Raw genomic sequence first — 14,969 nt, 5'->3', positions numbered from 1 at the left:
GAGTAAAATCTCTAGTACAAAAAAACAAAAAAACAAACAAACAAAAAAAACAACACTTTGTAATCCAAGTAAGCATTTGATCTGGCTAATTTATCAACTTGGCTATTCAGTAAAGTCAATTGAAAGAGCTTACAGTAACTGGCTGTTTAAAGCAATGTGAATAACTTGCCAATCACTGAGTAGTGATATGTTGTATATCCATGCACTGTCCCCTGTAATCCCAGAAATCTGGAAAGCTGAAGCAAAAGGGTCTCAAATTCAAGATTAGCATGGGCAATTTAGAGACACCCTATTCTGAAATAAAATTTTAAAAAAGGGCTTGGGATGCAGTTCAGTGGTACAGGGGTTCTGGGTTCAATCCCCAACACTGTAAAAGAAAACAAAACCAAAGTCAGCCTGAACCCAGGAAACAAGAGGACTTCTCTAAGGAGCTTTGCAACTCTGGGTGGGTCACACAACCTCCTGATCAAGGTGATGATGAGTCCACTAGAGCATGAAAAGCCACTCAGTGCACCTGCTGCAGAGGAGGGTCAAGGAAAAAGGGAGACATCCCCGGTGCTTTCAAGGAAACCACCTTATCAAGGGGACACTGCCTAATGGACAGCACTAAAGCTAAGGCTCTCAAGTTCTCTATGAGCAACCCCTGTGGGAACTCAGCTGACTCTTTAACAGACAGGAACAGGTCACTTTGACCAGCTTGATCTTAAACACCTATCAAAACAGTTAAAACCAAAATATAGCCATTCTTGGGCATTTAAAAGAAATAATACTTAAATGTAACTTAAGATGTACACTTGTGTTAGCCCACAAGAATAAAGACTAAAAGCTACAAAAGAGATTCTTAGGCAAATGTGCCTGATAACTATCAAGAGAAACTGCCAGAGTCAGAAGTTTTAGTCAGTTTAAGGCCTACAGACACAGGTAGGCTTAATTTATGTTTGCTAGTATCTCTACTAAATGTTGTGTTTACGTTCCTGATAACCTAGACAATGTTAAAGTTCCCACATAAAGGCCTTGTCCTCTCCAGTCTTTGCTAGGCCTTGTTATGGGAACAACTCAGTTCTTCTAGCCCCTGGTGAGGAATTATTGACTTCTGTCATCTTTATGATATTCATTGGCATGTTCCAGATTCTGCAACATTTATATTGTATTAATCTCATTTCAGTACTCATGTCTTTTTGTTCTTCTCTCATAGAAGCACCCATCCCCAGAGGCCTTTACAACCTGCTCTTCCCCAGCCAGACTTCTACCATGGACCCCTCGGATTAACCTGATTTCTAAAAAGGGAACTCCAAACTGCTTGCCCTTTTGCTGCCCCATTCCAGCTCGAAGAAGCCAGATCGGTCATCTCCCCCCTTTCCCTACAGCAGTAAAGGAGTTCCTAAAATTAGAGGGGTGAATGAAACCAGAATTGGGGACAGGCAGTTAGTGTAGAAATAGGGGAATCAGTCAAATCAAGGAAATGAAGTCCATGAAAACTATCTGCCTCAATCTGGAAGTTGAAGACTGCCCCTGGGAGAATGGACTTTTTACATCTCACCAGTTACTTAGGCAGGAAGGAGAGAGGAGGCTTCGGAAAGAACTGGAGAACAAAAGATTTTCTTATAAAAACAGAAACGGGGCATTTAAAGCACAATGTGCAGGGCCGGGTGGAGAGGGGGCGTCTGTTGGCGTCAGATCCTCCATTTTAGGTCAGGAGTCATTTTACCTGGGGACTCCTGAGTGTCCGTCCTGAGGCAATGCTGCTTAGCTTTCTGTAAAACATGTGACTACTACTAATGAAAAGGGAGCTGAACCGTGGCCATGACAGGCTGCATTTAGGGCATGAAAGATTTCAGGTCTAGGTTTCTATTTCCTGGAGCTCAGACAGCCGATTCTAGGAAGGCCATTAGAACAAAGAGCATACCACATGAGTCAAGATTAGGACTGGCCTTTGGCAAACATCCAATTGGGAGCTAACAAGCCAATGTCTAACATTCCAAACCATGTGTCAATATGTTAAGACCTGGGTACCCTAAGCCAATGGAAACATGCCAAACCACACATACTGAAAGATCAGCCAATCGTGTACTTTGTTTTGTTCAAATTTCCCGCTCTACGGTGGAGCTCATAAAAATCCGCTGAATTGAGACTGGGAGCTCTCAGCCAGTACCTGCTGCATCAGTGAACACTGTGAGTCTGAGCTCGAGCTTGCAATAAAGGCCCTCTTGCTTTTGAAAAAAAAAAAAAAAAAAAAAAAACCAGAAACGGGGGAATGTAATGTACAGAACTGCTCTCCCCACCCTTTCTGTTGCAGCCATTTCCCCGCCTCCCAACTACTGTCAGTCTGTGAACAACCTAGCTAGCTATTGGTTCATCAGTCAACTTGCAAGTATCCTTCTCCATTATTGGTCCCCTGTTAGCCCGGCAGAATTCAACTACTTAAGGGTAGCTACCCCCGCCATCTTTTCTCTTTTGCTTTTCTCTCCCCCTGACTCACTTCTTTCTCCTCTTCACTTTCCACTCTCTCTCTAGTGCATGCCCTTTCTCTTTCCCTTTCTTTTCCTCTCATTTTCTGTCTTACCCTGCAGGGAGACACTCTGTTTGCTTAATAAACTCCCTTAATGTGGAAAGAAAGAAAGAAAACAAAACAAAAATAAAAACAAACTTAAATTGACCAACAAAAATTCCACAGATCTTGTACTCATGATTCTTTTCCCTCAGCCTCCTAGGATTACAGGTGTGTGACACTGTGCCCAGTGATAAACTGTTTTGTTTTGTTTGTTTGGTACTGGGGAATGAACTCAGAGGTGCTTAACCACTGAGCCACATTCCCAGCCCTTTTTAATTTTATTTAGAGACAGAGTCTCACTGAATTGCTGAGATTGGCTTTTAACTTGTGATCCCCCTGCCTTAGGCTCCCAAGCAAGGGACAAGAAGCAACCCTTTTTCTTGGGGGTGTTAATATTTATAGAGGAACAATAGCTAGGGACTGAGCTAGAGGTGGAGTCACATAATTTCTGATCAGTTTTCCCCTGTGCTTGTATATTGCCTTCACATCATGTTACTTTTGTGAGCTATGACAGGTCAAGTGTGCAGGCTGGGTTGCTCACCAGTGTTTGCTGCTTGGTTTGCATTCAGTTCATGGGCACTTTCCTTTTTTGCAATGGTGCGGATTGAACCTGCGACCTTGTGCATGCCAGGCAAGCACTCTACCACAGAACCACGTTCTCAGCCCTGACACTTCTCTGTTGATACTCAGTTTATCTTTTCTTGTTGGTAACCTCAAATTCCTATCTCAATGTGTAGCATGTTTCCTTGCAGGACTTCCTTCCTTTCCCTATCGCCTCAGGTGTGACCTGGCCTGGTGCCCTCCAGCAAGTGTTAATGGAGTCCTTCATGTAGTGTCATTACTGAATGCAATGATTACCTTATGACTTTCCTGTGCCCCTTGTGTTATTGTCAGGGTCCAGATCCTTGGTATCCAAAGAATTGAGCAAAACACACAGAAATCACAGGCAAAGCACAGATTTATTAAAGGCGAAGGTGGAAGTATACTGCACTCCCTAAGATAAAGCAGTGGGCCAAGCATGAGAGGCTCAAGGCCGTAATGTCTGGAAATTAGTGTCTTATACGCTGAGCTGTGAGGTGTTCCCTTCCCTATACCAACCTAGTTGAAGTCCTTACCCTATTTGCCCCCCTTTGGTTACTTTTTGATACCTGAGTAGAATATTGTCCAATTCTCCCCATTGGTTACTTTAGAAAACCTAATTAGAATACTACCCAATTTACCCCCATTGGTCATTTTAAAATACCAAACCAGGGGCTGGTGTTGTCATGGTAATGGGACTTATGGTAAACAGGGACAGGCCTGTCTTCCTGGCTGGTCCTCCGGCCACATTCTTCTTATTACACCCTGCCTATGTATGCCATCTTGGCGTCCTGAACCTAACACTGGCATTTTTGCCTGGGGGCTCCTGCCTCCATGTAAACTTACTTAAAATTATATATTATAACTGCTGCTAATAAGGACAACTATAACTCTAATTTGGTTCATTATTATATGATAATAATTGTTTCTTCTGATATTAAGAAAAACTAATGCCTTGCAAGCATGAGGCCCTGGGTTCAATCCCCAGCACCTGAAAAAAAAAAAAAAGAAAGAAACTAAAATTGAAGCGTTTTCAGGGGCTCCTAAATTACAATGGCTTTTCAACATTGGGCCTACTGTGCTTAGTGAATAAGTGGGCCCTGTTGTGCGTTCGTTGTTCTAGGAATTGCAGCAGTGAATAAAACAAAAGGCTTGCCTTCATGGAGCGTGCATTCTTGTTAGTGAGAAACAAATACAATTAGTACATTTAGCGTGTGAGGCGACTGAGTGTGAAGGAGAAACTGAAGACAGAACAAGGGAATAGAGAGTGCTAGGAATCTAATTAGAATGGACAGGTAAGGCTTTCTCCGGAAAGCCTCATTTGAACAAGAATGTGAGTAACCCTAAGAAGAAACCAGGCGTGTTTCCGGAAGAAGTGCAGTTCAGGGTGGGAATGGACACCACCAACAAACACGGGTCAGCGCTCCCCAACGCGTCGCTCCCGCAGTTACGAGTTTCCCGGATGGAGAGCTTGGCCGCACAAGGTCTGGAGACAAGTTCCTGCCGCCGCAACCTCCATTTTGCTTCCTGGCAACGATGTAGCACGAACCCGCTCCTCTCTGGCATCCTTTCCCACCGGTCAGTCCGGAGGCCGGTTCTCTTTACCTCCGCGTGAACAGCAGAGAGGTCCCAGTAGTGGGGAGGGCAAGCAAGTAAAAGCCAGCCAAGGCGGAGAGGGACCGGGTGTCCGCGGTGCCCTCACTCAATATGGTGGCCAGAGTCTTGAGCGCGGTCCCTCCGGACGGCGCGCGCGTGCTCAGCCCGCAGTCTCGGGCACAGCGCTCGGGGGCGGATCTACCGTGGGAGGGTGACGTGCTTTCTGCGGCCCTAAGTCATCCGTGCCGACACCTCCTCTCTCACCAGTACCCGGTCTCCCTCACTGTGGAGGGGAGGATGGAGCCGGGGACCGTGGCCACCGACGGCGGGGACAGACCGGGGACCCCGGCGGGCTCGGGCATGTCTGCTTCCCAGCGTCGGGCGGAGCTTCGGCGGAGAAAGCTGCTCATGAACTCGGAGCAGCGCATCAACCGCATCATGGGCTTTCACAGGCCCGGGAGCGGCGCGGGTGAGAGCCTCGGTTTCCCCTCAGCCTCCCGCCCACCCTTTTGCCCTCACTCCTCCACTCCTCCGACGTTGCGGACCAAACCCTGCTCGCTGACCTCCATTCTGCTCCTGCCCGTTTAAGTGATGCCCCACGTTCTCACACCTCAACCCCAGGACGTTCCTAGTCGCTCCGCTCAGTTTTCCCGGAGCTTTGCTCTGAGACTGTCCCCACCCGGCTGCAAAGCCTTGGCCTCTGAGTCCCTCCGCACAGTTACCCTTTGCTACTCTCTTGCCTTTCTTGAAGGGCGTACATTTCATCCGCTGACTGCCCTGTCCACTGCGCCCCTCCGGGCGATTGTTTTCCTTCTCATCTGTTCCAAATGCTTTTCCTTCCCATTACCTTCCCGGCCTTTACCTTCTTTTGCCCTTCGCTGTATAACTCTTATGTTTATGAACTGCCTGCCCGCCTGTCCTACGTGGATCAGAGACTCATATCTTGGTGTCAGTGTTCAGTGCTTTCAACACTGTCACCAACAGATCTTCTAGAAGAGGTGGAAGGAAAAAAAAAAAAAGAAGTGATCATTCTTTATAGACCCAACAGGTGTGACATCCTCACCTGAGATTTACTCTCATTAGGTAAGGTTACAGCAGTTTTTTTAGGGAACCACGTTTCACCCTAAAGGAAAGTACATTCTCATCCAAAGACTTGTCCAATAAAATTTTTTAAGTTAATATAATTGAGCACTTAGAATGTCCTAACATTGTCTAAGTTTCCATTTTAAGTGTGTTCTTTAGTAATTGACCCTTTGGTAGAGATTGCAAGCTCCTTAGATCTTTGTGACTTCTGTGAGGCTTGGATAGTGTCAACTTTGGACAGTTCAAATGAGATGTAAGAGCACCATTTTCAGATTTTTCTAAAATAGTAGAACTGTTTTTCCATTAATAATTAATACCAGCATCTTTATTCTTTCTCAGAGCATTATTTATTGTCTTTTTTTGGTATCAAGGATCCAACCCAGGGGTGCCTAATTTCTGAGCTACATCCCCATCCCTTTTTTACATTTTACTTAGAGACAGGGTCTCCCTAAGTTGCTTAGGGCCTCAGCCTTCAAAACCACTGGAATTGCAGTGCCCAACTATTTATTATCTTTCTGTATTTTGTTATTTTGCTTTGAAAATCTTAACTATTTTGTTTTGTTTTGAATTGGAACAGCATCCTAAAACTATGTAAGTACTTTTTAATGGCTGCTCTAATGTCTGCCTAATGGTAGTTGTAGGCTATGCCACACCCTATGCTCACAGGACTCTGGATTCAGAAATCTAATTTTAAAATTCAGATCCTATAAAGCTTTAATGACTTTATATTTTTAACCGGGTAGGTTAGTTCAAGCAATGCAGTCATACTTCTGGAATGTATTATCCATGAAAAGTTGCTTTTGATAGCTTCTTCCATTCCTGAATATCTTTCCTAGTTTGTTTACTAGTCTTATTACTTACCCACAAAATTTGGATTATTTCCTCTGCAGGAATACTCTTGGGGTGATATATTTTGATGGTATAGAAAGAACTTGTTTTTATTTTATGCAGAATCAGTATTTTGATTCAGTGACTGCGAGTTCTAGCAGCAGCAACATATTTTAAAAATATTAATAAATAAGTTGTTTGCCAGTGTGTAATACAAAAGGCTTATTAATTTTTTTTTCCTCAGAAGAAGAAAGTCAAGCAAAATCAAAGCAGCAGGACACTGATAAACTGAACTCCCTTGGCATCCCTTCAGTTTCAAAGCGAGTAGTGCTGGGTGATTCAATCAGTACAGGAACAACTGACCAGCAGGGTGGTGTTGTGGAGGTAAAGGGGGCCCAGCTGGCAGAAAAACTGGACTCTTTCATTAAACCACCGGAGTGCAGTAATGATGTCAACCTTGAGCTCCGACAGCGAAACAGAGGCGACCTGACAGCAGACACTGTCCAGAAGGGTTCTCGTCATGGCCTAGAACAGTACCTTTCCAGATTTGAAGAGGCAATGAAATTACGGAAACAGTTGATCAGTGAAAAACCCAATCCGGAAGATGGAAGTACATCAGAAGAATTTGACTCTTTTCGAATATTTAGATTGGTGGGATGTGCTCTTCTTGCTCTTGGCGTCAGAGCTTTTGTTTGCAAATATTTGGTAAGGAAAGAGCTGTAAGCTAACTAAACTTGGAAAATGCAAGTTGGCTATATATAATAAGTACTTTTAATCCATAGAATTAGTTGCCAATATTAAGTTAATATCTGCCAGATTCATGGGGCTGTTTGGAGTTGCATTATAAACTTTATTATTTTCCTTAGTTACAAAATGAAAGCCTGTTAGTAATCACTAAAGTTGTTCTTCATGCCAGGTACCATTTTAAGTGCTTTGCTTGTACTAATTTATTTAATTTTCATCCTTATGAACTAGATCATTTGAATCTGTAAAGGAATGAAGACTCAGAGGTTAAATCATTTGCCCAAGGTCATGCATCTAAGTGACAGCTGGGATTAAATCCAGGTGGTTTCATACTAGAACCAAAGGTTTAAGTGCCTGTATATACAGTATATTAATTATTCATTTCCAAGTAGTTTGAAATATTAAATAGTTTATGTGGTCCTGAATATGAAGTAACTTTTTTCTGTGGTTCCAAAGGTATTTCAGCATTTTATAATGTTGAAGAAGTATTATAATGACAGTCCATTTGTTGTACTATGATGTGGTCCTGTTATTTTACAGTAGTGGTAGAATGCAGAAAAGTATAGACCACAGTTCAGCGTCTTGCTCTTAGAGCTACTTCCATTCAAAAGACATTTTTATTTTTTTTAATTTTATTTATTTATTTATTTATTTATTTATTTTTGCGGTACCAGGATCAAACTCAGGGCCTTGTGCTTGCAAGGCAAGCACTCTACCAGATGAGCTATCTCCCCAGCCCCAAAAGACATTTTAAGAATATCTACCATATATCAGACACACAAACCAATTTTCCAGATAATTAAGATTTATATCATTAAGCAAAACAGTTTTTAAAAATCTGTTTTTATGCAAATATTTTCTTAAATAGTATCTGTTCAACAGATCTGATTTTTTTTCACACTGTTGATAAATTATCATAGCAAAGATTGATGATGCTTTTAACATTTAGTGAGCTGGGTAGCTGCTTTGATCTCTCTTATCTGAAGGACTCTCTGCTCTCATGCTTTTAAAGTGTCGTCTTGCTTTCATGTCTCATTTTTTTCGAGAGTTTGTTTTTCTAGTTTTCTTCACTATGAACTTTTCAACTGTAGTTCTCTCTGCTCTCACTATACTGCCATCTAGTGATCTGTGCTCCTTTGTTCCCATAATATTTTTAACTTTAGAAATAATTATGTAAGTTAAATGTTACTTTGATCTTTTCCATTTTGCCCAAGAAGCCAGATCATCAAGTCGTTTTATCTATATTTGATAAAACTTGGACCCTCATTTGAGGGCCCAAGACTGTAGCCACCTGAGTTCTTTGCCCCAAAGTCTGCAGATTGAATGGTTTTCTGGACCTTTTAGGTATGCTTCAGGTGATCAGTTGGTTCCCTCTAGGTGAAGGAGATTCATAATGTATTATACATCTAGCATGGGTTTATACTCTAAATAATTTAAACGGTAAATTTTTATGAGAGAAGACCTTTTTGGGGAAATTGAAAAAAAATTGAAAAAACTATATGACTTTCAGCCACTAAATTAGTATTTCATTATAGTTTGTTGCTTGGAATTTTATAACTTTTAGTTAGTTCAATGTATTGTGGTTCAAATGATTATGTTGAAAATATTTAATTTTATCTTTTATCTTCACAGTCCATATTTGCTCCATTTCTTACTTTACAACTTGCGTACATGGGACTGTACAAATATTTTCCCAAGGTAAATTAAAATTTTTCTAAGTTTGGTGATGTATTTAAATTGATTCACGACTAGCTAATTTTAAGAACTTTGAGAAAAAATGGTCCTGCTGGGCACATTGGATCACTGATGTAATTCCAGCTGCTCAGGAACCTGAGGTAGGATTGCAAGTTCAAAGACACCCATGGCAACTTACTGAGGCCTTAAGCAACTTAACAAGACCTCAGCTCAAAATAAATGAAAAGTGTTGGGAATGTGGCTCAGTGGTTAAGCACCCCTGGGTTCAATCCCCAGTACCAAAAAAAAAAAAAAAAAACACCTGGTTCTACTTGTAATCTGAATCAGTGCTACTCAAAGTGTGGTTTGCCTGCCTGAGCTGATCTTCAAACTAATTGTTTATATTTCATGATGTATTAAGTTCAGAAAGCGAGTAATCAGGAATTTTCGTTGTGCTTTTACATTGCCATACACTTTCGTTATATTTTACAAAAATATTGGTCCATGGTGGTTTGGGGTCCATAGGGTTTTAATAGTACTTGTCTAAGAAAAGTGTTCAATTTTATTACTAAGTAAGTTTGCTAATTCATTTTGTTTATAATAAAATTAATTTTTTAAATGGGTTTGATTATCTTACTGTGTCCCATTAGTGGACACTTGATAACAATGCACTTTATCTTTAATGTGGAGAACAAGAAATATCTGGCCAAAATTATAGAACAGAATATGATGAGGTCTATATATGTGGTCTGCTTGACTGTAGATATATTTAGTCTTATGGGGCTCGACTTGCCTGACATCCAAGATAACTTTACTTGTGTGATCAAGTTTCATGTGAATTTTTTTTGCTGAAAAATGGCTACTTGACTGTTTGCTTAGTCATTTTTCTTGCAGTGCTGGGGATCCAACCCAGGGCCTCATGCATGCTAGGCAGTGCTCTACCACTGATCTATGCCCTCAGTCTTTTTTTTTTTTTGGGTACTGGGGATTGAACCTGGGGTGCTCAACCACTGAGACACATCCCTAGCCCTTTTAATATTTTATTTAGAGAGGTTCTTGCTGAGTTGCTTAGGGCCTCACTAAATTGTTGAGGCTGCCTTTGAATTTGTGATCCTCTTGCCTCAGCCTTTAGCCACTGGGATTACAGGCATGCGCCACCACACCCTGCATGCTTAGTCATTTCTAATAGGCCCGCAGATCTGTTTGTGGTTTGAATGGATTTGAAACATCTGTGTTTTCGAAGCTCATATTGGTCAAATACAGAAAGTAAAACGGTAAAGAAAGAAATGTCATTTTTAATTAAAGCATTAGCTTAGAAGTTCATTCTTGGATTGGGAATGTAGCTCAGAGTTAAAGCACTTACCTAGCATACATGAGGACCTTGGTTTGCTCCCCAGCACCACACACACAAAAGAAGTTTTCCCTGTACTCATAGTGGTAAGCTCTCCAAGAAATATTAAGAGAAAAGACAAAAATGGAAAAATAGGATGGGTAGCATACTCCTTTTTTGTGAAAAGGAGGCAAAATAATTCATATTTGATTTTGTTTATATATGCATGAAACTATTAACAGTAATAGCATTAACAGTAATAGTAATAGAGCTGTACATAGGTTACTAGGTAACTGGGGGGAGAAACAAGAAAGGGAGACTACACTTTCAACAAAATAACATTTTGTTATGGTGGTTTCTTTCCTTTTTTTGGTACCAGGGATTGAACCCCCAGGGGCGCTCAACCATTGAGCCATATCCCCAGCTCTTTTTTCTATTTTCTTTAGAGACAGGGTCTCACTGAGTTGCTTAGCACCTTGCTTTTGCTGAGGCCGACTTTGAACTTGAAATCAGTGCCCCACTGTACCCATCTTGTTATGGTTTTTTTTCCCCTTTTTTTGATGGTGCTAGGGATTGAATCTAAGGGCACTCTACCACTTAGCTACATTCCAGCCCCAGCCCTTTTTATTTTTCACTTTGAGACAGGGTCTCACTAAGTTAAACTGCTTGTGCTGGCCTCAAACTTAGAATCCTTCTGCCTCAGCTTCTGGAGAAGCTGGGATTACAGGCATGTGCAGTGTTGCAGTAGTTTTTAAACACACAAAGAATTGTGCAGTGAACACTTTTTATACTTACTATGGAGATTCTGTAATTAACATCTCATATTTACCATGTATCAAATTTTCTATTTTCAATTTGTCTCATTTTTCTTGCTGCACTTCAAAGTGTGTTAAAGATGTACATATCTGTATACTTCACTCCTCTAACATAGCATTAACTACAAGTCAATGTTTATGGTTCTTTTTTACTTTTGGGGGGTGGGGGCTTCTGAGGATTGAACCCAGAGGTGCTTTACCCCTGAGTTATATCCCTAATCCTTTTTTTTTTTTTTTTTAATTTATTTTTTATTTTGAGACAAGGTCTAGCTGAGTTGCTTAGGGCCCCACTAAATTGTTGAGACTGTCCTTAAACTTGCAATCCTCCTTCCTGTCTCCTTAGTCACTGGGATTACAAGCGAACATTCCCTTGCCCAGTGGGTTCTTGTTTTTGTTTTGTTTTTGTTTTGTTTTTGTACTGGGGATAGAACCCAGGGATGGTTTCACACTGAGCTACATCTCCAGTCCTTTTTATTTTTATTTTTCATTTTGAGAGAGGGTCTTGCTAAGCCACTGAGACTGACCTGCTGGTTCTTTTTATTTAAGGTTAACTTTTTGTAAAGGAAATGCTCACGTTCCAAGTGAATGATTTGATGTTTTGGCAACCTTCAAAACTCAAGGTTTAGAACTTTGTTTCATCCCAGAAAGTTTGGTTGTGCCCTTTTCCAGGCACTCCCAGTTCCTAACCCACAAAGGTCTAATTTTCTTTTTCCCACCATAAAAGTTTTGCCTGTGTTAGCAATTAATATAAATAGGATTATATTCCTTTTTATGTTTTTACAAGCTTTCTTTAAGTCTGCATGACATTTTTGAGATTCATCCAAGTTTTTGAGTATATTTGTAGTTCATTCCCTTTTATTTTGGTGAGTAATAGTCAAGGGTACAAATATATCCATTTGTTTATCTGATTTCTTTTTGATGGACATCTAGGTTGTTTCCAGTTTTGGGGTATTTTGACTAAAACATTGAAGAACTTTTCTTCTGTCTTTGTGGACATAGGCTTTCATTTTTCTTAGTTAATTATAACTTTAATTTTTATTTATTTATTTATTTTTAGATAGGGTCTCTCTGTGTTGCCCAGGTTGATCTTGAACTCCTGGGTTGAAGTGATCCTCCCACTTCAGCTTCCTGAATAGTTGGGACTACAGGCATGCCACCATATCCAACCTAACTTTTTTATATTTTTAAGATTATTGAACCATGTGAGTGGTTTTCTTGATACCAGTTTAATAACTTTTTTTGAAAAGCAACTTTGAATTTTTTTAAAAAGTGAGATTAGAAAATTATATTAGGAAATAAATGTTCTCTCTTTCCCCAAAAGTATTCTGAATTGTTCAGTTATAGCCTATTGCGTGTATAATCAGGCACAAATTTCTTAGCATATCATTTAGGACCATTAAGGATGCTTCTATGATTTATTTATAAATTACTCACTGTTCTTCAATATGATCAGCATTCTTCTGCCTTTGGCTTTTGTTATGAGACTTAAAATAGGATTTCTCATTAATTTCTACCAATCAAAGTGCTACTCGTTCTTGAGAAGACCTATTTTCTGCCTCCTCTGGAATTATTGCTTGTGCCTTATTTATACAAAACTTCAGCAATTCCTATCTCCTTTGAGCCCTTATGCCACATCATCCATGTCATTCATTTAACAGTTATTGAAGTCCTAACTAATAATGATTTTCCTGTTTTTTGCCTTGTGCCATCATACATATTTTAAAGTATTTGTGTCTTGTTTCCAAGATGATACCTTTTAAAAACTTTGAATCTTGTCTGCTATTGCATATAGTTTACTGATTTACCTATTATATTTTCAGTAAACGTTGGCATATTGTTTTGAAACTTCCTTAACAAGTTCTAAACCAGTTAGGCAAAAATAACAGAATTGATCATGTTTTTATAGAGTTTATGTAGTCTGCTGAAAATGTAAAGTTAATTTGAATCTTTGTCTTTACAGAGTGAAAAGAAGATAAAGACAACAGTATTGACAGCAGCACTTCTATTATCTGGAATTCCTGCTGAAGTGATAAATCGATCAATGGATACCTACAGCAAAATGGGCGAAGTCTTCACAGATCTCTGTGTCTACTTTTTCACTTTTATCTTTTGTCATGAACTGCTTGACTATTGGGGCTCTGAAGTACCTTGAAGGCTACAGAACTCAGAAGAAGCTTACAAAAAAACCCAAACAAACAAAAAAACCCAGTTTCTCTTCTATATTACAGTGTCTCTAAGAGAGGCATATCAGTTTACACCTTTATGTAATTTTATTTCATAGGGATTATAAAACCAATAGGAAAGGAATGACAGGTTCCTTGATTTGAAAGGGTTGCGTTTGTATTAGTACTGCTATGAAGAATAGAGTACCTATGTCATTAATGATTTTCCTTGTTTAATTAGAATCCCTAGTCTATATATCTTTTCCCTAAATTCTCAGATTTGTAATCCCTCTTTTGGGGGCTGAGCTAGTGCTTTTGGGAGAGCAGATAAATATGGTCTCAGCCAACCCTGAAGATTGTTTCCTCTATTTGTGTCATTCTGTCCTAAAAAGTGAAACCATCCTAAAAATAAAATGAAAGAAACTGAATTGAGTGTTAAATCACTTGATATTACATTTCCTTACAGATTTTTGTATGGTCTATTTGGTTAATACTTATGATATTAAAAACATACTTTCATTGCTCACTAAGTCTTATTTTTTGTAATTTTATTTTAAACCAGAGTAATGGAGAATAAGTATTATAATTTAAGTCTGTTCCTTTGATTTGGGATTAAGATTACAAGCACACATGTTTCTTGATTTCTTAAAGAATCTAGAATCTAGAGAGAGATACAGAGCATCCTTAGAGTTGTCACTTACCCCCCTTAATCCCTGGGGAGACACTAGTGGTCTTGAATTGCATGTTTACCACTTTTATTTCCTTAAATAAAAGGGGGGGGGCAGGCATGGTGATGCATGCTTGTAATCCCAGTGACTGCGTAGGTTGAGGCAGGAGGATTGCAAGTTTGAGGCCAGCCTAAGCATCTTAGCAAGACTCTCGGCAACTAAACAAGACTGTGTTTCATTACCAAATTTTTATTTCAAGAAGATCTCTAAGATACCTATTGTTGCCACTTTTTCTCTACAACTGATTGACATCCTCCTGATTATGTTGAATAATATCAGATGGAAATGGAAATCTCTTAATGTTCAGAATAATTTAAAACCTTTTTAGAAATTTCAGAATTGACATGCATATGAGTTAAAATGACTGACACAGATGGTCATTTAAAGAGGACATCCTTCAACCATGTTACCCAGTGGTTTTTTAGTCTGTTTAACTGTGTATCACCCATTGGTATTAAAAACAGTAAGATGATTATAAGTTTCTCAGAACTGGGTCAGAATCAAAATCTGCTTTGGAAGCCCAGGGCTGTTTGCTCTAAGTGATGTATTCACCTGTGATAATAGATAAAAGCAGCGTCCTTCAGGACAGAGAAGTAATGTGAATTTAACCATCATTTTATTGTGGACGTGAATTATTTATGGCAGTGAGATTGCCTTGTTAATGGGTTCTCTCAGAGGGGAGTTAAAGTTTCTTGAAATGAGCTCAGGTCTAAGTTGTCAGATGCCTAGATTCTAGTTCCAGCAAGATGAGTGAGCTAGGACTAAATGTGTTTCTTGAGTGTCTGTTTTCTTAAAATCATGAAATTTGAGTATGTGACTTAAAAATCTGTTCCAGCTATTAACATTAATTCTGTGACTAAGCAATATTTGAATTTTGTT

The 14,969-nt window shown here is 39.7% G+C and overlaps 1 protein-coding gene across 2 annotated transcripts; it reads left to right on the top strand.

Moving 5' to 3' along the window:
- The first annotated feature begins 4,900 nt into the window (after positions 1-4,900).
- Camlg (calcium modulating ligand) lies at positions 4,901-13,882 on the top strand. Of its 2 annotated transcripts, none has more exons than XM_047555905.1 (4): positions 4,901-5,195; positions 6,885-7,342; positions 9,014-9,079; positions 13,161-13,882. In XM_047555905.1, the coding sequence occupies exons 1-4, from the start codon at positions 5,024-5,026 to the stop codon at positions 13,350-13,352; spliced, it is 888 nt and encodes a 295-aa protein (XP_047411861.1). In that variant the 5' UTR covers positions 4,901-5,023; the 3' UTR covers positions 13,353-13,882. The 2 variants fall into 2 exon arrangements, with proteins under 2 accessions (XP_047411861.1, XP_047411860.1); XM_047555904.1 differs by having other exon boundaries at positions 4,906-5,195; positions 6,882-7,342.
- Positions 13,883-14,969: the final 1,087 nt, after the last annotated feature.

Source organism: Sciurus carolinensis, chromosome 6 (assembly GCF_902686445.1).
Source record: "Sciurus carolinensis chromosome 6, mSciCar1.2, whole genome shotgun sequence".
Lineage (NCBI taxonomy): Eukaryota > Metazoa > Chordata > Mammalia > Rodentia > Sciuridae > Sciurus > Sciurus carolinensis.
This window is presented reverse-complemented; position numbering and strand designations above follow the sequence as displayed.

Coding starts and splice junctions, on each gene's coding strand:
- Camlg (XM_047555904.1), top strand. CDS start 5,024: ATGGAGCCGGGGACCGTGGCCACCGACGGCGGGGACAGACCGGGGACC. Junction 5,196..6,881: donor CAGGCCCGGGAGCGGCGCGG/GTGAGAGCCTCG, acceptor TTTTTTCCTCAG/AAGAAGAAAGTCAAGCAAAA. Junction 9,080..13,160: donor TGTACAAATATTTTCCCAAG/GTAAATTAAAAT, acceptor TTGTCTTTACAG/AGTGAAAAGAAGATAAAGAC.